The following is a 23,250-nucleotide window of genomic DNA, read 5'->3' as shown; positions in this document are numbered from 1 at the left end:
CTATTCCTTAACAATGCATTACAGTTTGCTAAGCCAGTATTATCAGAAGTGAACTAAGTTTACTACAATTTTGTTAGATCACAAGTCTTCCAATGTCTCTAACAACCTACTTTTTCTGCTCCAGGTAAACATATTGATGTTTACTTATTTGGTTTACATAAATTGCTCATACGTAATTTCAGCTACTAACAAACTCCCTTGACAAAAACCTATTCAGAAAACTTTTTATTTACTAGTATTTTAATGGGCTTTTTTTTTTTTTATTCAAATAAAATTACTTTTGTTTCAAATAAAATTACTTAAATTTTATTTACAAGTTGTTTTTTAGTGACTGATATTCAGTCAGTGCAACAATATTTCTATTAATGTATAGAGTACAAATGATTCCCAAACAGAGGAAAAGATTAATTTTTTTGGCAGTAACTAACATCGTATTTTCCTGCTTTAACATTTCTTACACACAGATTATAATTAATTAGATATGAAAAGCAAGAAGAGTAGGAATCAACAAAAGACCACAAGTATTTAGTTCATACCAGCATACCATGATTTCCCATTGTTCCTTATTCATATGAAGAACAACCAATTACCAAACATTTATGGATACAAAATCTTTTTTTACAAAAGTTTGCAAAAAGGGGACTAATAATAAAAGGAAAAACCACAAGCATTACCAATCATATTAATTTTGTATAAGATACATATACTGCCATGGTCACCTGTCTGCAAAGCAGCTTACATAAGAAATCTTGAAAAATATATCACTTTTATCAATACAAAACAAATTAATCAGTAAATATTTAAAATTTATGAGGCATTTCTATGTAAAAACAATCATTCTAAATAAGCTGATTCAGGCAGTTCTAGGAAAAGCTTTCACTGAAAAACTGCATTTACAATCTATCTTAAAAACAAGCAGAAGACAGCACTAGTCCCAGCATTAGCTCAATTAAAAAAGGAGGGGGGGGGGGGGGAATGAAATCCCTTCTCAGCTTAATAACTTGTTAGTTCTTGACAAGTGCAACAACACAACAATAAGCCAGTCAAAATGAGTTTTTAAAGCGAGGTTATGCCCTTCGTGTTGTGTTATCACAGTGGCAGATCAAACTGCTGACTTGGACTCTTTCTGCCAGCAGTGCTGATGCTGCCTCTATGAAGCTGCTGTCATGGAATAGTCATGGTACCTGCTCTTGCCTACAGAAAAGCACTAAATTGAACTCGAAGTAGTGTCTTTGTGATATCTTTTCAACAAGTCATGTCCCATTCAGCCTGCTAGTTTATCTTTGTCAGGCTGGGGGCCCAAGTGGTTTGCATGAGCTGTCAGGGACAGGTATACCAACCTGCTCAGTACTAAGGAGGTAATGCATCTTTCGAGCTTGGTATTTCTTTTCCTTTTCTTTCTTTTCCTGGTCCTTCTTTTTCCTTTCATTTTCATTCATTTCTGCGTACTCTTGGAGTTCATTCCTGTAATAAAATAACTCTGCTAATTATATGCCAATAATAAAAGACCTGATCATGTTTTATTTTACTTTAACCCTTTTATAGCTTCATAGCTTTCGGCTATTATCTATTAGCAGTATACTGACACTACTGGAATGGAAAATTACAGTTCATTCAGTTCCACAGCAGCGTGGATGTAACTGTGAAGAAATAGAATTAAAATGCTAAAACTCTAAACTGTATATTAGTTCATGTAATTTAGTTATTATTTTGAAGATTATGTCAATTTGTATTTTAATAGTTTGATAAACTTGCATTTATATATGTCTTTTTGTTGTTATTTTTAAGAGTCATTTTAGTTTGAATTTTTCTAACAGAAGTTATTTTAATTTAGCAATGTTCCTTGAAAAAGTATCAAAATAAAAGTTGTTCACTTGTGTTTTGGTTAGTGCTTTGTGACATTTCCTTCTTATCTGCAAACAGGAGAGACGTTATGGCCTGAAAAAGGATAGTAGACATGGTGATAGTTGATATTCACTCCTGGGCCTTTTGGCCTTTTGTGAGTACATACAGTTGGAGAAGAACTGGATGTAAACTTTTTGTGCATGCTATGTCCTTAAGAGGAGTTTCCATAGCATTAGGTTTCTTGCACAGGTCAATTTCTACTCTGCTCTGATAGCAATGGTACAGGACACCACAAGAGACAACATAACTGCCTCAGAATACAGTGCATGGGAGAGGTTTACAAACACACAGTGCCATCAAAAAGATGGGTCTCTCTTCAATAAGGGATTCACAGGATCTGTGAATCACAGATCACTGGAAATGATTTCATTGTACAAAAAATAAGGAATTGTAGCTAATCCCAGTTCCAAAGAATGGAGATTCTAACTGAACATTTTGAAGACAAGTGGTCATGGATTCCCCCTCGATGCCTTTTTTCATAGAAACAAAATTTTGTGCTATTTGCATAGTGCACAGGTATGAAATTCTATTACCCAGTTCCAAAAGGCCAGTTTGATTACCATTTGTTATTTTTGTTATTACGAAATAGATAGTTCAAATTAACCTTTGTGCCAAAGACACCAAGAATATTCAGTCAAGCATTTAGATTGTTTAAAAGTTAATTAGGTGAGTAAACTCTAGGCTTTTTTTGTTTGTTTGTATGTTTAGCATGTGAGCATATGATAAAATAAAAAGCAAAGATAAATACACTGATCGCATATCTGGATCATTTAAATATTTCATCAAAACTGAGTATTTAGAGAGGTCCACATTAATGGTCTCACTTGTTCCAATGGATACTAAATACGATGCTCTAGGATGAAGGTCAAATCCTGTCAAAATATGCATGTGGGTAAGTTTGCTAATGTGAAAAATCCCATTGGAAATTCATATTACTCCTGGAATTGTATTTAAGACTGTGAATCAGACTTATTCTAAATATTTTAATTATTGTAATGTTAAATTAGTTCATCAAAATATGTGAAAGAGCAATACTTGCTTTATAAACATGAAGACTGAAACTGCATTCTTAAAAGCAAGTTGTAATGTAGAATTTATATATATTTTATGCTATATTTCAAGTTTTTATCAACTATAATAAGTAAAATATTAAGTATTTACACATTTTATTTCAATCATACAAGAAAAAAATAGAATAAAAAGGAAATAGCAATTGGAAAACGTACAAGTCTTTCAATCTCTGGAAGTATTTTTTGTTGCAGTTTACTGTTAAAGTCTGCTAATACAATATTTCATACAAGGTTACTTATGAAGCACACTGACGTTTAAAAATCACCATGCTATGCTTTTGCAGCAGTGTAATTTTTTTCCAACATAAGATTAAATTGCAAAATAAATGAATTACTTAGAGTAGCATGGCCCCCATTTTGCCACCCTTCTCTTGAAAATTGCTTATTAATATGAAAAAAGAAGTTGGAAAATAGCCTGTTTTACTTTATGCATAGTGTTTCGGGGCCTCAAAGCCTGCAGAGCCAGACTAGCTGCACATTTTAGATTCTGTTGGCAAGCGGGTACGATGACCTTTCTGACCTGCATCTCAAGGCTATTATTAATCGCTAAGTAACCTGGTAAAGCCAAACAAATTTGTTTCCATTGAAGGGATCTCTATCTGTGTCTGAGAATTTGTGCTGTACCAAACAAACCTCATTAACTGTGTCCATTTTTGACAAAGAACTAGGAGTTGGAGAGATTGGTGACCTTTCTTTGTCCTTAAGGTACAGATTTCAGAGTCACTGCATGTAGGTACATAAGCATTTTTACTTGAAAACTCTTTGCTCTATATCAATCATTCATAAATAAATAGATAAACAGAAAAAGCACATAGTATCAACACTGCTCTTTTATTTTTTGCCACTTTACTTTCAATATCAGAGCATATGATCTGTTTAACATATTTAATACTATTTCTTGTTCTTTTTTGAATACAGGCATCTGTTCAGCTTTACCACTATCTATAGCTGATGAACCATCTAGCAACATATTAATAGAGTTTATTCATGTTCTTGTGTACTCATGCACTTCTTCCAACAGTGAATATGGAAGCTTTGTTATCTAGAATACAATCTATGATGAAATCTTCCAAAAAAAAATATTGATAAGAATACATTTGTGTTACAAATGTAATAATAACGGGATGTAAAATGTTTCTCATCATCATTAATACAAATTTACAAAATTATTTTGTATATTTAATATTCAGCATATGCTGAAATTAAATAGAAATCAACCACTGAATAATTTTTTTTTAAAAAAGGAAATTAAATAGAAAGAATGTCTAAAATACTTGTAGAAGTTCAATACAATTCATGATCCTTTTAGATTGTACTATCATTCAAATCATCATGATCCTTTCTGGATTGTTACACCTTTTCATTAATGCTGTACCCTAACACATTTAAAAGTTTGTGGTTTTTAAGCAGTTACAAGTAATCTTCAACATACTTTTGCAGTCCATACATTTTGTCAGTTGTGCTACAATATATCTATCACACATTATACTGTTCTGTAGAGATGTACAGAATATATGGATGATTCTGTCTTGGGGAAGAGAGCTCTTAAAATGATTCTTGTCTGAGAAGCAACACAAAATAAGAGGTATGTAGTGGTGCAAACATTGCTAGACTGGAAAGAATAAATGTTTTATCATAGATTTATTCTAAAGTTATTTGATATGTCTTATTTATCATACTTTCAAGGATTTCAAAGATTTGAATAGCAGCAACAAAGCCAGAGATTCTAAAAATAGACATGAATCTACTATTTCACTTGTTAGTGGATTAATACCCACACATTATGCATTGTGTAGTAGGTTTCACTGTTACTATACAGAAAAAAAAAAAGTGTACAAGAGATATAGACATAAATCTAGACTTCTAAATGGAGTTAATGTTACACCTTCAACATATTTCCCTGCTCAAAGAAAACAAATCCAATTTTCCATTAAAGTCAATTGAAAATTCCATGAAATTAAATGACCTTTGGATTGAAACCTTAAGTTTAGGCCCAGCTTTCTCTTTGTTCACTCAAGTTCAATCAGCGATAGTAAATAATGTTTTCATGGGACCATCTGATATTAGGAATACTGCCTATCATGCATGATCCATAACTTTCTTGTTTGTGGACTCTCAATGCAGTTTGCTTCAGGAAGAACTTTTTATGCTTTGGTATGAAGGGGGAGAACTGAATACAGAAAAACATTTTGGCCTGCATGATTAAAGCTTCACCAAATTTGTTGAGAGAAAAAGAGTTCTATAAATGCAAAACATGTTTTAGGTTAATTAATAATTTTGTTATTTTCATAAATAATCTGCCTTCTGCATGACTTACAGTTAGAATAGTACTGCTTATTAAACTAACTTACAACTGAAGAAAAAAAAAAAGAAAGAGCAATTTATTTTAACACATAATTTTTTCATTATCTTAAAGCTTATCTAAGTATTTTAACAGCACCTACTGCATCTTCCTACAAACTTGGCTTCCTCTACATAACAAGTCTAACCAGTGTTTCTTTCACAGAGATTTCACTGAATACCTTTGTAGAGGAAATATGTGTAAATTTTGACAAATACGATGCTTTATCACAATCTAAAAACTGTTCAGAAGAATATCAACGTTTGTTAGCACAAGTTTACCATGAATTTTCTTGCAAAAAGGGAACATACTGAGTAATATAAAGTGCATTTTCTTTGAAACAGGTAATATTTCTTTCAATTGAAACCAGGCATAGGATCATCAATTCATGTGCTTAAAGACCACAATTAAAAATGATCACATGTAAGAAATCTGTGAAGTAGTTATTGATTTGTCAATGATAAAATTATTTGCTTTATATAGTTTGACAATAAAACATTTTCATATGACAAGGTAACTTATTTTTAGTCTGGTACTTCATTATGCAGTAGGCAGCAGTGCAGGTTCCAGCTATGAGATGCAAATTTGGTTGACAGTACTCCTGCTGTCTGTATAAAGGTTAAAAATATACACGTAATATTGTTCCTGGCACTTTTGGAAAGGGCTTGAAGTGATGATTTCAGCAAAATACAGATTTTCATAATTCTACATAGAGTTTCATCATTTTACAAATCCATACTGACCTACATTTATTGAACTTTATTAAACTATTGTGTTCCGTTTGCATTTTCATTGGAATTCTGTGATCCTTTGATTAGATAACCATAAAATAATAATAATAACTAAACAGAAGGGCATCTGAGAAAATCAATAGTTGGTATTGTTTTCTAGAGTACCCAGAAAGAGTACAAAGTTATTGTGATTTTAAATGGTTCCTGCAATACAGCAGTAGGCAACCTTAACATAGAAGATGAACTAAATGGATTTTACCTTCCTGATCATGTATCATCCTCCCTGCTCAAAGAGGAACTGAAAATGAAATTAGGGGGACAATACTTTTCATATACCACTGCATGCCACTTGATTTCACATTACATTGGTGTATGCGAGAATAGAATATGACCTGCCATGTTATTATCATTTGACTTTACCTATTTTATTTGGGTAAAAGATGAAGTATATATAGACTTTCCCAGGATGTAAAAGTAGTTTAGAGAGCTTATGCTTTAAAGGCAGAGTTTTAACAGAAAACACGTACTACGTTCTTATGTTAGCCACAGCTTGATCATCCTCCACCTAGATCATTTAAATTAACCTGTTCAGATTTACTGAGCAGAGCAGAGAGGCTCTGCAACCCCCTACTCCTCTCCACCATGGCATATACTACCATGTTACATGACATATTTGCAACTGTGAAGCCTTGCCCAGTGAAATATGTGATAAATCCATTCTTAAAGTATATTATTTGTTCTGAAATATTTGCCATAGTATGTTATTCAAATACCTGAAAATTATACCACTCATTGGCAATGTAATGATAAAAATTGTTCTTTTCTCTGTGAAACACCAAGAGGATTTCACAGTGTATTTGCTCCAAGTGTAACAAAACATAAGTGAAAAAGTTCCAGAAAGTGCTTCTATAATTCATTGTTACTTTGTTAGATAGACATTAGCTAGTATAAAATTAAAAGAGCTACCCCATCAGACTGATTGCAGATATATGCATTAGTTTACATTCAGATTGGGATGCATGTTTAATACAAGGACAGGTATTTGCTTCTTGATAATGATAAAATCCCATCATTTTCAGTAAAAGAAAACTTTTAAAGTCTTCAAAGTAATTATACAATCATTTTGTTGGGAAAAAAAAAAATCAATGGTTAGCTCTGTTTTACACAACTTCTTATGCTGAGCCACTCGAATCTTGCAAAAATAATTAAAAAAAAAAAAAAAGCGCTATTCTGATTAGTATTTTAAAGTTGTGATTTGTTACAACATAAAGATGCATGCTATTTCCTACTTTTTCCAACACTTTGAATGTTTAAATAAAAGTAAACTAAAAGGTTAGAGAATAGGTTTAACAGCTCGCAAACATCAGGAAACTGATGAACTGCGCAAGAGATTCAGACAAGAATCAATACTTATACTTCTTTTAAGGTATTGTGTTCATATACCACAGAGAGTTCCCTGTTAAAAAATGGGTACTTACATTACTGTAAGGTATGTGCTGTCTTCATGTATCTGTTCAAGTGGCCTTTTATGTTCAAAATCATAATACTCAGCAACGCAGTATGTGTTCACACGCATATCCTAAATGTCCTCAATCTCCTCATACACGTTTTATAAACATAAAAGATGGGACAGGAGCAACTGTCATTCGGTTCCTTTCTGCTTGTAGAGGATCAAGGAAAAGCAGGAATATACACTAACAGTATTCCTTGGGATCTAATGAAAGGAGATAAATGGCTGGAGTTCTCCTGAAGACTGCAGATCAGAGATGCAAAGAAAAAGTCAGATCTCAATCTGCCTTGCATCAGGGAGTATTTTCTCACAGAGAAATTAACTGAACCCCAAGTGATTATCCTTGTAAGGGAACTTTAAGTGACTCCAAAGAGTAGGGTCACTTAATGTCAATTTCTGAGCAGGTGTCCAGTCTGCCAGGTAAAGAATGTTTCCACTGTCCTGAGACGTTAAAGTCCCATACAAGCAGCTGGACTTCTGCAGGCTGAGTTGACATAATCACCTGATGTGGTAATAAAAATTATGTCAGTCAGGTAAATGCTATTTTTACCACTATTGTATGCACAAGCACACATATACCTAGATTTTTAAAGCTTACAATGTCAAGAACCAGAGAAAATGCTCGGCAGTAGAAGGAACTGAGGGGCAGCTTGCTGCCCTTGAATACTCAATACACATGTGCATCCTGACAGAAACTCTTGATCAAAATGTTTGATCTCAAGTTACAATGGAACAGACGTTCAATGGTGCAGTCAGTTATTAGGGTTATGAGGTCTAGAACACCTACCACAAAACTAATTATATCAATCTGTTCGACAACTTAATCATGACACATCTCTCTTCAAAATCTGGAGGACTATTACCATACTGTCATTGCAGTGCAGTGAACATGAAACTAATATGACTCCTTAGGATGAAAAAATAAACAAAAATAAAGCAACTGTGAAAAAACACCCCATAGATTCTATCATTAATTTTAAAGAAAGAAAATCATAACACCTTAAAATTCCATTATCCTTTGTGCATAGTGGAACATATTCTGCCCAACTTCCTGTAATTACATAGCGTACACTGACAATGGAATTAGGTGACATACCAGTTCAACAGTCAAGGTCCACAGTGTGATCAATACACTATGTAGGAAATGTGATGAACATAGCAGCGAAGGGCATACAGTGAATGAATACCTTGTGTAGATCAGGAGATCAGGACACAGCATGTATCAGCTGATAGGAAAGAACAGACTGATGTATCCTTCCAATTTCCACTGCTTCACAGTTACTCAACAGAATACAACAGCTTTTGAAGATACTGGTAACTGAGCCAGTTTATAACTAAAAAGGGATTATTTTCCCTAATCTATTATACAGAATTTTCTAATTAAGGTTTAAATATCAAGTTATACAGAACATTTCCTCACACATATTTAAAATCTACCAAATTATTTATTTTTTCAGAAACATGTAAAATTAACAGTCCAAATATTTTTCCTTGAGTATATAAATCCTTAAGCTGAATTTACTTCCTACAGATTAGCAACACAAAATGCTGTGCACTTGAAAGCCATTTTTGTAAATGGTCTGATTTAAACAATGAAGTTTTGTTAGCTTAACTATTTTGATTTAAGTAAATTTTAAAATCTACCCATTGTGGATGTAGCATCAGAACATCAACACTACTGAAGCTTCTCTTGGTTGAGGAACTGTATCCAAGTATACTGGTTTGACTTCACTTATGCTCAGATTTATAGTAATATAGCTAACAGTAACAGGAAAGAAAAAAAAAAACAACTATGGACAAGCATTCGTTTTGCAAATGGGTGCAACTATTTAACATTTTTTCATTCCTTGTGTGCTTGTTATTGACCTCTTCACGGAAAAATCACCCTTAAACAAGCTTAAACAGCGAAATTAGTAACTGGGGGTAACAAAGCTGAAATCTGGTCCTGAATGGATTACAGATTCCTAACACAAATTAGTCTGATGGCAGTTCAGCAGAAGTGATCATTTCTAGCACAGTGTCGGTGCTAAGCTGCTAAGAGAGCAGTCAAGTTCTTAAATTTTCCAGCAACATATGAAAGAAGATGTCTAAACATAGACAACTACCAATGAAAATTTACAATGAATGTCACGTGAAAGTATTTTTTATCTTTTGGCACTGTAATTCCCAGAAGATTATATGTGCTACCATCTGCACAGTAGTAACTAGAGGAAAGCACATTGCTATGTTTTGCTACAGTAAAGCTGTTCACATTACTAGAACAAACTCCTTTAACCTGTTATTTCTCTGCTGCAGTGCAGGACAATGTAGACATGCCTATATTCCTTTTACCTTCATATATGGTACTTGGCAACAGTTACAATATTCAACATTATGTGATTTAAAAAGCAAACACAACGTTATAACTTCTAAAGGTGATCAGCCAAGTTGATTTTCTTTCTCAGCATATTAAGCAACAATTTGACTCAGAGGCCTACTGTCTGACTCATATTTTTCACTTTCATGTAGGAGCTTGCATATGTTTGCAAACATTTTGTCCACATTAAATAGGTTTTACAATGGCAAGGCAGAGAGAGCTTTTCTGTATTGACCCATAACACAGAGCACAGAAGTAATGCCAAATCTCACAACTTCACAGTGATGGTTTTCTCAAGTGATAGTTTTCTCAAGTTCCGTAAGTATGGAATTTGACTACAGAGTTTGTGTTACCAATTGAGCATCTATGATGTCTTTTTTTAATAGAATCATAGAATGGTTTGGGTTGGAAGGGACATTAAAGATCATCCAATTTCAACCTTCCTGCCATGGGCAGGCGCACCTCCCACTAAACCAGGTTGCCCAAAGTCCCATCCTTGAACATTTCCAGGGATGGGACGTCCACAGCTTCTCTGGGCAACCTGTTCCAGTGCCTCACCACCCTCTGAGTAAAGAATTTCTTCCAAATATCCAATCAAAATCTATCTTCTTTTAGTTTAAAGCCATCACTCCTTGTCCTATCTCTCCACTCCCTGACAAAGAGTCTCTCCTCAGCTCTGCCTTTAATTATTGGAAGGTTGTTATAAAGTCTGCCCAGAGCCTACTCTACTCCAGGCTGAACAACCCCAGCTCTCCCAGCCTTTCTTCATAGTGGAGGTGATATCTCTGATCATCTTCATGGCCCTCCTCTGGACTCATTCTAATATTTCCTTCTTGTGCTGAGGGCCCCAGAGCTGAAGCATAGAAAGCATAACAAAGCACAAAAGCATTATGAAGCATAAAAAATTATGAAAGGTACCACAAAGAACTGGATTTTTAACATAGCTAATGCAATCATTCTGGAAGTGATCTGACCTTTTAAAGTATTTCAGTGCTACTTGTGTGTAGTGCAACTTGTGTGTGTGTACTTGTTTCACAGCAGTGGCTAATGAGGGATCTGAATCTATCAACTAGATCCCAATTCTTAAAAATGCTAGAATACTGTATCTCTTGTTGCCTTAAAAACATTGAAGTAATCAACATGCCAAAAAAAATGCATTTTTTAGGCAATAGGACACTCAGTTTATTCTCTGAAATTTGGTTTCTTCTTTATAAGACAAAGTACATTCAGTAAAAGATTTAGGCATCCTAAAGGAGTTATCCTAAAGGATTCATGCTAAGGAGTACTTCTAATGTTTAGATTCTTTTGTCTATATCTAAGCATATAATTTTTAATCTGACTTCTTGAGTAAAATACATTGCAAAGCTATATGATGGTGATGCCTCCCACCACCAAGTACAAGTAGACTAATAAGTGCTGCATCATTTTCGGTGCCATGCACCTGAAAAATCAGATGTGTCTACTAGATGAAGCTGTAAATTTCTTTTTGTTTGTTTGTTTTTGTTTTTGCTTTTGTTTCAAACAGCTAGTAAATCAGACAAGAAAATAATAGCCCACCTGAAGAAAAAAAAAAAAGTTGAAAAAGTTTGCTTTAAACACTGTCAAGCTGTTTTGGTTTGAAGGCAGAAGGAACCATGAAGTTCAAGGTAAAAGAACTGGGATTTAGCTTCACTGTCAAGGATAAACAGCTTAATGGGTTCATGTAATTATCCCTACAAGGTGAAGAGTCTGAAGAATTTGAAAGGGGGATAATAATAGGAAAATGTTTTGCACAGCTTAAAACAAACAAACAAACAAATTGCATGCAAGACTTGTAAAGTGCAATTCACAGAATTGAAGAAAAATTTTTTATGACTATGATAAAAAGGTATATAAAACAATACATAAGCTGACAAAAAAAAACATCAGAATAATAAAAAAAAGTTATTTTTATTTCTTTATCAAAAAGAAAACTAAAAGGTTGCTATATTAATGTCTGGATTCTGGATACTAAAGGTGTTTTCAGACTAGTAGAGGAGGATATAACAAGAAGCTACGGTTCAAAGATGAAATGAAAGCAATTAAATGGAGAAATTTGGGACATACTTTGAATGGCAAAGGTAATTAACTCCTGAAGTAGAATACAAAGGGTATTTTCTATCTTTTGATGTTATTAAATCAAACTAGATCTTGTTTAGCCAAACCTTATTGTGCTTTTTAAAATATTGTTATAAATTGATGGATATGATATTAGTGGTAGATCTGAAGTCAGACTAGACCATCTGATTCAGAATATCAATTTACTATGAACATCACTAGAGGGAAAAAAAAAAAAAAAAAAAAAAAAAGCCATGCATATGTCATGCCTCTTTACTGTTCTAGACTGTAAAAATATAAGAAAATTATTTTTTTCCTTTGCTTATCTGAGTGAGCTCAGAATTAAGAGAACTCTTAGATAGCACAAGTGGCTGATCTAGATAATCTAAAAGTAATAAACCAAAAGTATTCATTCTTCTTCTTCTTTTTTTTTTTTTAATCCATTTTTGTCATTTAGGCCTTTCTTCAGAGAAAAAAAAAAATAAAGGAAAACACAACAAAGTGATGATAAGAGGCTATATACTGCTTTGTATCTCACACGTTTTTGTGAGAGTTTGTAGAATATTACCAACACAAAAGGAAAGATGATGACTTGCCACCATAAAAAAAAAAAAAAAACCTCCAAGAAATATCAATAAGCTATCCTCAGTGAAAAATCAGGTCCTGAATTTGCAAAAATACAAACGGTTACATACCACACTTCTAAGAACAAACACAACTGCGGTGTGGTTCTTTTCAAAGGATTTCACCATTGTAGCTTCTACTTCTCTCTACTTCTCTCATGTAAATGTGAAATGAGAAATGCTGTCTAACCTCAGAAGCCACTCACTGGGTAAGGCAATTGAAAGAACACCTTATTTAGTTTGGTAGTCCTTAGCATACCTGCCATCTCAAAATGCTCACATTTTGTAAAATTCTGAGGTATGCTCCTTATTTAATACTGAGCTATGAAGTAAGTGAGCAGGTTAATGGTAAATTTTTAGTTTCACTCAATCACAGTATCTTACAACATAATAAAAAAAAAAAAAAAAAAGGTGTCTCAATTTTCTTTTGTTTCTTTGGAGAACACAAAAATAAGCTAAATCCAACAGGTTCTGGAAAAGATGTATGTGAAAACTAAGTACTCACTGATGCATCTGTAGATGCACACCCTCACATATGACCTGGACTATTTGAATAGCATAGAGCAAGCTTCGTTACTTAACTCTGTACACAAATTGCTTTAGCAAACAACAACAACAACAAAAATCTATTTTTTAATGTAGCACAAATTCATGCATTTAAATGTTATGCTTTGTTTTTGAACTGAAAATGTTATGCTTTGTTTTTGAACTGTACACCATCACCTCTTTATAATGACAGAAGAAACTATTCAAATGAGTTGAGTAAATGGCACATAAAATTTGTCATATTTCTAATGACCTAGACACCTGAAATGACTAGTTCTCCGAAATGCACATAAAAAAAAATATTGATATACTTTCTCACAAGTCTTTAGTCTTCAGGTGGTAGAGCTCTTCCCTGATAACCTGGTATAGCCTGTATATAGATGGCCTGTCATGTCTCTACAATTAGATAAAACCAGAACTGCTATAATTTAATCAGTTACAACCTGAGAATTATATTTTGAAAATCAAGTTTATTAATATGTAATCTTTAGGTAATCATATTTATCCTCCTAATTTACACAATATTTATGATACTCTACATGTCCTTGAAATAAGGAACAGGGACACTACACTATGAAAAAGTGTCCTAGCTGCTGGAGTTCATAAATTTTGTTCAGCTTTGGATGAGTTCAAAGAATTGCCATGTAAGAAAAGCCTTACAGAGGGAATTTATCTGATTATGGCAGTAATAATTACCCAGCTGTTTATTGCAGATAGAGAAATAATTCATGTAGGCAATAGGCCGTGGTGGCAATGACACTCCGCATTTAGTAAATATGCAAACTGTTCACTTCTAATTAACCAAGCTAGAGGATGCCCTTATTAAATGTATAAACTAAAAGTGCCTTCCTGACAAGTGATGAATTGTTACATTGCACAAACTCTTGCCACAGAATTACTGGAGTGAACTTGGGGCTTAACTTCATTAAGAGATCTTGTGGGATAGTTAAATGAGGATGGACAGCATAACAAGACCTACCTGACAGTCAATGATATGTTAGAGCTTAATGAAACTGTACCTCTTCCCCTTTTCTACTTATTTTACAGCAAGATCCTGCTTCAGACAAAACATAAGAGTGTAAAGCCTGCGTATGTAGGAGAATACAAAATGCTAAGGTTAGTCAGTCTGTAGAAAATGTTTTATGAACTATCAGTAATTTTACAGACCAATTTCAAAATAAATATGGTTTAATGAGTTATTGCCAGGACCTAAATTGTCTTCCTACAGACTCCAATTAATTTTTTTTTCTTTTGATACAGGTGAAATAAAGCTTAATGCTTAAGCTACTAGTCCAAATGTGGTGCTTAGTGCTGTACAAAAAAAATAAAATTAAAAAAAAAACAACAAACAACCTTCATATTTTTAAAGACCACAGTCTAACTGATTACTTACGTTATTTATACTATTTATGCTTATCTGAAAAACTTGATCTATATTACACAGAACTAGCTAAAAAATATGGTAAGACTGCCTTCATCACTTGCTCAAGACATACATAAATAGAATAAGGCACAACTGAGGTGTTTCTAGCTGAATCTGCACTGGGAATTTAGCTTACTTTGTAATTATAATGGCTCCTACCGTAACCTCAGTACAATCAGAAAGTGCTTTCCTATGGAGTTAAAGCAAGGTATTGCCTGCTCTACAGCTTTAGCCAGTTCATTTCAATTGCATGACCAAACTAAAAAGACAAAAACTTAATCTAATATGTCTTGGTTTGCAAAATGCACTATTAAAAACCTATAGGAATAAAAGCATACAAGTTGTCTAAAAGGATATATGTATATGTAGATATGTGTTAATATCTACAAAGGTAGGTGAACAGAAGACATGAAAATGGGTTGATTTCTCACAATTTTTTTATGCTCTGAATCTGTGAAGAAAGCTGGATTTATGGACAACAAAATTTAAGAAGAAATAACCATCACAAATTGCATGACTGCAGATAATATAACTAAATATGTTATCACAAAGAGGATTCTGATAACTCATTTTTTATATCCTAACATCCTAACAACATCAGGTTTGTAGCCATGGAAGTACTCTGGGATCTTCAGTGATCTGGGATTTTAGTTCCAAGTTTCCTACCAGATCTAGCAGTTACACCTAAAGTCCTCTGGAAAAGGCATAGATGGCTCAAGTTCTGTGTACTACCACTCAAAAATAATATTTAAATTAAAGAAAGCATAATTGGCACTTGTTTTTGTTTCTCTATCTCCCAAAGAAAGCTAACAGGATACATTTACATTCAGAAAATTCTAATACAGGTAGATAAGTTAAAAAGCATAATGTGTTTCTTCTAGATATCTTTGAAGACAAGCAAAAGAAGATGTGTTGAAGATAAATTAGTTAATTAAACATGAAGCGAAAGACAACATTACAAAAATGAGCTTTTTATTGTTGCAAGAACTCCAAGGAGCTGTCTGAAAGGCTTTGGCACTAATTGAAAATAGACTACAGAATCAATTGCTTCTGCAGTCAATGAGGAGGAACATTTTAATTGAATTATAAGACAATATATACATTCTTCAAAACACTTTGACACTTGAGAAAATAGCCAGCACCTGGACTTATCTTTATCAGAAAGAAGCAGACAGATGGAGGCTGAGCAAGTTCTCCTCATATTAGTATGACAACCCATGATTTATTTCAAGCCCTCTTTATGAAAAACAGCAATACCTCAAAAGTTTTAAGAAGCAAAGTGCTTGTCATGTTAAAAGTAAATAGGCCTCAGTAATGCTCCAGTAATCAAGAATAAGCTCCATGCTCTTACTTTTTTCAGTTCTACAAGATCAGATATATTTGCAGGAAAGCTAAACATTGGATTAGATCACCAGCAACACATAACAGTATTGTATTTCACATAATATTTCACAATATTATAAAAAACTAGACTGCATAAAAGACATGGATATATGTATTGACAAGGCAGTGATTTTTATCACTTTGTATTCTCTATTTTGCTTGCAATACCAGAAGACTAAGAAGCTTTTATAATGACTGAGATACTAAATCCACTAATACAACAGCTAGTCAAACTTGGATGAAAATCACACTATTGAGGGCCACACTCAAGGTCTTTTCACTACTAAAGCTAACAGTAGCGGAGAGAAAAATTTGGTGTTAATCCTCTAAGTGTGTGAAATTCATGATTTATACTCATAACAGTGTTTAAATACATTATAATGCTCGTTAGAGCTAGACTCAGGTCTTAGTTTGCTACCTTTAAGTCAGCGTTTATTCAATAGCAAAGAAAGCTGAACTACCTGCCTTGATTACACAAGCACCCCCTACACCAGTACCTTGCCACTGCTTTGTTAGTTTTCTGATAGTGCTATCTTACTGAGTTCTGTACCTAGGAAAAAAATTAAATGGTGCCATTCATCAGCAAATGGAGCACTACATCCCAAAATCTTATCTCTACTTGCACACCTGACATATAGCAAAGTTGCTTTACTATAGTTTAAAGGCCACCGTGTAGATAACCTTAGTCAAAGAACTGTAAGTTAATCACACTGTTGGGCAACTGACGTTATCCATAAATTCTTCTGATATAATGGCACCAGCATGCTAATTTATGTGAATTGATGTCCATTTGCTTATCATGGATTGGAAATTGTTTCACATAAAACAAAATTCTAATGCATCATATGAAGTCATAGTCTATGCTAATTGCTTTTGGCTTATTTACCATTGTTTACTATTTTACCAAGTCTTAGAGATGCTGGATGTAGCTTTAAGAATGTTTCAAAACAAGGTATTTCTCCTCAAAATGAAATACACTAACTTCAGTGAGAAGTAAAGGAATTTATTTTAATGCATGTAATAATGTATATAACCATCCAACTAATCCATATTTGGAAAGAATACAGTATGCATTGGTATTTTATTGAGTACAAATGGGTGCTATAGATGAAGAATTATTACTAAAATCTAAACAGCAAAATTTCGGAGGAAAAAAAAATATTTAAGACTGTGTTTCCTACTTGATTGTTTTGGAAGTTCCTAATTTCATGCTATTTTCAGTTGTGTCCAGTGCCAGGACAAGAGGCAATGGGCACAAACTGGAACACAAGAGGCTCTGCCTGAACACCAGGAAGCATTTCTGTGCTGTACAGATGAACGGAGCACTGGCGCAGGTTGCCCAGAGAGATTTTGGAGTCTCTCTCATGGAGATCTTCAAAAGCTACCTGGACATGGTCCTAGGCAACCTAGTCCAGGTGTCTCTACTTCAGCAAGGACTTGGGATCAGATGACCTCTAGACGTCCCGTCCAATTTTAACCATTCTGTGATTTTGTGAAATCTTTCAGGAATATCAGAATTCATGACTAAGAAATTCATTTCAAAGTTACACTAAAGCTAAACTGTGCAAAAGTCAAGAAAAAAAAAAAAAAAAGAGTGCATCCTTATGTAGACAGAGTTTAGAGTTCAAATTCATTCTTTTGTCATTAGTCAAGGGACTCTTTAAATCTCTTCTTAACTTAACTACTAGGGACTCCACTTGGGACACCCACAGCCATCAAACCTATCTGGTTCTACAGAGGTGGCAAGTAATGGGAGTGCTGGAGGAAGATCTCTCCATTCTTCAGCCAGTCTGGGAGCTAAAACAGACAGCTATCTTTAGTTCATGTGAAAACAGCGCCTTAAGTTAGGATAAACAGTCTGTTAAGGTGTGCAAACTCACACATAATATGACTATTATTATTTAATTATATTTTAGGTCAATTTCTGTTAAATCAATTTCTGTTAAACTTAATTACATCCCTCTATGGCTTTAAACTGGGGCAGCTTCTATTAAGTTTACTTTCTCCTGGGGTTTTCACGATAAAGACAAATGATAAAGGTCTGGCTACTAAATGAGGGCAGCTATTAAATAAGGACGGCTTGTATTAAAGCTGAATGGTAAAGATGTGGCTATTGGTTGAGAAAACCCCTTAGTAAGAGAAGTGCCTTGCATTGAAAAAAAAAAAATGGAGGTAGAAGGAGGAGAGAGAAGGCAACAAACTCTGTTCAGTAATTCATGTAGCATACTGGGTTTTAAACTAACAGAACACCCAAAATTCCACAGTAACTTTTGTGAAGTTTTTCTTATACAGAAGCAAGTGATTGGTAATTTTATATGGCCTCCTCCTTAATGAAAAATGAGAAAAATAAGCACAAGTTCTGGTTCTGGACACAAATTAAAACTGTACCTTGAAAGCACTTGCAATGTGCTTTCAAGCAGCTGTTGATAAATAAAAATTCTATCATTATTTTTATAGAAGATTGAGAAACAGATTAGGACTGCATCATAATTTCAAAGAGAATACAGTTTAAACAAACTTTTGAAGTGATAATTTTTACATGTGTATTTTTTGTTTGTTTCTTTCTTTTTATAGCACCCAGGTTTTTAAAATCAGTTTCTGTTTTACTGTGGTTCTAGCACTATTTGTGGAGAAACTAGGTTCTATACTGGTACTGGCGCAGAACTAAAGCATATATTCTGATGAATGAAACTGTAAGACAAATGAGAAAGCAATTGCATTGGTTTGCATATCATGCTTCTGTTGTTTTGTGGTGTTCTGGAGGTGTGAAACACTCAAAGGCTGCTTAATGTAAGTGCACAAGTGTATTAATGGCTCTGTCTGCCAACATGTAAATTTCCATAATGCTGAAGATGGAATAAAACACAGCCAGTTCATAAACACAGTCCTTCAGTTTCAGACAATTCCTACTGTTTTTTACAATGAACTGTTACAATAATTTTATATACACATAAATGGTTATTAACAATGAAGTTATACTCTTCCACTTAATGTGAAGGGGGATGGAAACATACAGAGAACCCCTCCTCCACCTTCAGTATTCCTAGTAGGTGTTTCCTACTCTGGGCCACCTTGGGGCCAAAGCAGTTGGCAGCAACTTTGCCCAATGACAGGAAAATCTGTTTGGCTGAGGGCCTACACCTGATCTTCACTAAGCATCTGTTAGATTTAATCAAAAGAATGTTGAAGATAATTTACATATTAGTTTTCAAATATACTCCAGCAAAGAATTACTGCAGGAATACTTGATTGGACTTGAGAAAAGACACATTTTTAAAAGTGAAATGACACTTATTCTCCATTTGATCAAATTCCCCATACAATTCATTTTTATTTTCATTTTTTTAATCTGAAAGATTTTTTATTTTTTTTTTCTGAAAGAAAAATATTCCTGTGAACTCCAGAATACAGAATTCAGACTGGCAGAATATCAATATACCTGTAGCCAAGTAAGTGCTCAGAGCAACTTTGACACATTTTCATGTACTTAAAATTATATTGTTCACCTTATCTGTTAAAGAAAAACTGCACAAAAGTATTTATTGACTAAAATACCTACCCAATACATATGCCTTATGTTTTTTAATGAACTGAAATAAATACTATGGAATTTGATGAACATGTGAAAATACCGAAACACAAAAATATTTTTATAGTCCTCCAAAATCACATGTACCCAACAGAGATCTATTGTGGGTGTAGAGAAATAAAATACAAAGCTCCCATCAATGTATTCAGTACAGCAAGAATACTACTTGCTATCTTGTTCTGTTTGCACACATCAAAGATCAATGTAACTGATGACTTGTGAGCTTTGTTTCAGGCTTAGGCAAAGTGAGAACTATTATGAGCACAGAGGCAGTTTGTGTCTCTGCCGTTCATACATTAATCTTCGTTTTAAACCAGAAAAGTTATGGCTTCTTTTACTTTCCCTGATTTAAACTAGTTTTCCTCGGATTTTATCTTTTCTAAATGAAAAAAAAAATAATCCAAGGAACTCTAAACAAGAAGATATGACAGATTTCTTTGAAGGTACTGTTGAAGAGATGACAGATATTTTAAGTTTGGCTTTGCCGAGTTGTGATCTAACATTCTACATAAAAATACATTTAAATGAACAGTAATCAGAGATTATGTGTTATCAACATGTTTCAATGTGATGCAGGAGTTATGACACTATGACAAAGAGGATGTAGCAGCAACAATAATAGTGGAAAATAATAGAAATTAATAATTAGTCTTCAAAAAAAGGTGGTTAATTTGTGTTTTACATAAAAAACTTGCATATGCTATTTTCTATAACAGACTTCTAGCTGAAATGCCCCTGCCATGTGATCTAGATGAAACTTCCAGAAATATGACTGCCTCATATTTCTCCATTTCAAAAAGCAAAGATTTGACCTAGGTTTCTGTACAACAAAAGCTGCATGGATTTTGTGCAATACTATTTCACTTACACTGAGAAAGTAATACTTAAGTTTGGCTAGTGAGTATTTTGTTTGTGAGTACTTCTGTTACCTGAAGAAATAGTTACGTACCAGGACATCAAGTGAGCTAGAGGGGTTTTATTAGACTCTATTTTAGAAAGCTTTCAACTTAAGTACTGGGAAAGACAGGGGATAGGAGAAATAGAGTAGCAGCAGGAGCATACAGTAATAACAGTTTTAGCTAGAATTCTAACAGGGGAACCTGTACTATAACCATAAGACAATTCTCCTTAACTGTGTCCACACAAGGTCTTTCACAAGGCCTGAGGTCTGCCCACACATTCTCCACAGAGAGTCTTTAAGCCTGAAGAGGTTCTGATGTGCTGTGACTGTTCCAGCACTTAGGCCGATGTGTACAGGAATTCATCTAAGCTTTTGCTTTACAGGCATGCTCCCCACAGAGCAAGCCTCTTTGCTTTCTAAAATAGCCTCAAGTCTGCTTCTACAATGTACAGTCACCAATAAGACAACATGAGAAGCAGGGATCCCAGCACAGCAGCTTTTTAATTTTTTTCCCAAGTGATTGTGAGAATTTGAGCAAAGGCAAATAACAATTAAAATCAATTAATATTTATACTATGGCTCAAATCTACACTTTTATGATTTGGCAATAATCAAATTAAAAAAAAAAAAAAAAAGGCAAAAAAATATCTTTACTTCCAGTATACTGGAGGAAAAAAAGCAGTTCAACAAACCATATTTAGAACACAATGATCAATTAATTTTGAATATAGGTGAAGAGATAAATTAAACTGTTATAAAACCAGAGTACTTCCGGTTCATTCAAAGAAGTTAGAATTCATAACTGTGTAAATGAGAACAGATTTTGGCACAACATACACTGGCCAAAAATTAAAGAGAATAATGACTGAAATATATGCATATTTTTGACAATAGAAGGGATCCTACAGTCAAATAAATAATTCAATTACTGCCATAAACTTCTTACAAATAAAAGAAAAGGAAATGAATGTTTTACCACATACAGTTTTTATCTTTACCTGACAATCTCATTATTCACAGAAACGGCTTCCAGGTATTTCTTCAGTGCATAATAATTATGGATATATTTTCGGACATAATATCCACGCCATCTTTTCTGAATCTACAGGAAATAAAAACTTGTTTAGTATATTTCAAATAGAAAGTTCCATGCATATTAAATGTCTGTAGTATTTCCCAAAAAATAGCATGTCTTTAAAAGTGATATCAAGTAGATGTGCCACTACATTTCAGTGAAGAAAATGTGGGTGGGATGTAACATATTGTAGCTAAATGGTATTATGAATTTAATATTAAAATTCAAAATTAAAAAATAATATCAAATTTTAAACCACAGTTTTTGCTTGAGTATAGCAATGAAAAAAAGAGTCTGCTGCTGCCAGAATGGTAAAAAATAAAAATAAAAAAATAAAGAAGTGATACCTATTTTCTAAGGTACAGAATACATTCCTTATTCAATCATCCACTTCAATAATATCTTCTGTGACACCCCCTGCTATGTGCTCTGGATATGATCTAATCTGAATGGAAGCCTCCCAGTAACTCAGTGAATAAGGCTTTCTGAAAACATCATTTACAAATTGCAATTGTTTCATCTCACATGTAAGATGATGTGTGTCTCTTTGTTACACATTAGTTATAATCTTCTACACACAATACTATTCCTCCTGCCAAACAGGAGGAACTGGAAAAGGAATCCTTTTTATCTGTAGCAAGTCCAGAGATTATAGCAAGAACAGAAACTATATGGTGTCCTCCACAAAAAAAGGATTCAGTCTGATGCATTATAAAATGCTTTATCTTTCCTTACCTCTTATTCCAAAGTAGCATGGTATAAAAGAGGCAGAAAGAGCACAATGTATATGTTTGGAGAGCATCATATTGTGTTTGAATTGGGAAGAAGGCAAGGAAAAAAAGCTGCCCCTTGCCCAAACTTCTAATCAGCCTTTGCACTCAGCAACTGCATAGCCTGTATCTTTGAGTCCTGGGAGTGCTCTTAAGTAACAGGCAAAATTGTCTCCTTCCAGTTCCATTGCAGTCCAATTCTGTACCAGTAACTATGATAACTGACAAAAGTTGTATCAATTTTGCAACTGCTGCAATTTCCTGAGCTGAAAACAGTAACATAGTGGAGCTGCCTATATGAAGTCTAAGGGTTGCATTCTTTCAAACTCTGGTATTCTCTGGTACCATTTTTCAATCACAGAAGCCAAAACTATTGTTTAAAGTAAAAACTGGCACTTAATCTAAACTGATGATACCTGGTGGTACAATTGTGATTATCTCTTTATCTAAGATTTAATAAGCATCACAGAAAAGCTTTCAGTAAGTCTTTGAGTGATATGTTGCCAAGAAAGTAAAATGATCCACTAAAGCTATGAGGAATAATAGGATATTTACTTTTAGTGTTAGCACACCTTTCTATTTCCCTTTTTTGCATCACAATTTATTTCTTGTCTTCTCAAACACGACTCAAAACTAACACAAAAAGTTGCTATTTCCTTTTACCTATGTGTCACTTATTTGCTTTTAATGAAAAAGGTTTGTACTCTGGACATTGTTACAATATGAATAAATAATAGTTATGTGAGCAGTTGAACATGGGAGAAAGAAAGGTTAATGCTAGACATGCTCCTTTTCACAAGGTGGTAGTAAATTTCAGTCTTTGCAACTCCCTTTCTCATACACAAGTGCATCAGGTTAAAAAGGGATATAGAAAGAGGAAAGAATGAGTATGCCTTCAGAGATCTGGGATTAAGCAAAATCCTTTGCATGTGAATAAGGATCTTAGCTTTG

The 23,250-nt window shown here is 33.8% G+C and overlaps 1 protein-coding gene across 1 annotated transcript in view; it reads right to left on the bottom strand.

Annotated features, from left to right (window-relative positions):
* Positions 1 to 23,250, bottom strand: part of SPATA17 (spermatogenesis associated 17) — a gene marked incomplete at both ends in the record, with an annotated part of 95,053 nt that overhangs the window by 54,802 nt on the left and 17,001 nt on the right. Inside the window, 2 exon segments of the mRNA XM_082758168.1 lie at positions 1,341 to 1,464; positions 21,453 to 21,556. Of these exon segments, the coding sequence (XP_082614294.1) occupies positions 1,341 to 1,464; positions 21,453 to 21,556 (228 nt within the window).

This window comes from Aythya marila, assembly GCF_965140915.1.
Source record: "Aythya marila genome assembly, chromosome: 3".
NCBI classification, from domain to species: domain Eukaryota; kingdom Metazoa; phylum Chordata; class Aves; order Anseriformes; family Anatidae; genus Aythya; species Aythya marila.
This window is presented reverse-complemented; position numbering and strand designations above follow the sequence as displayed.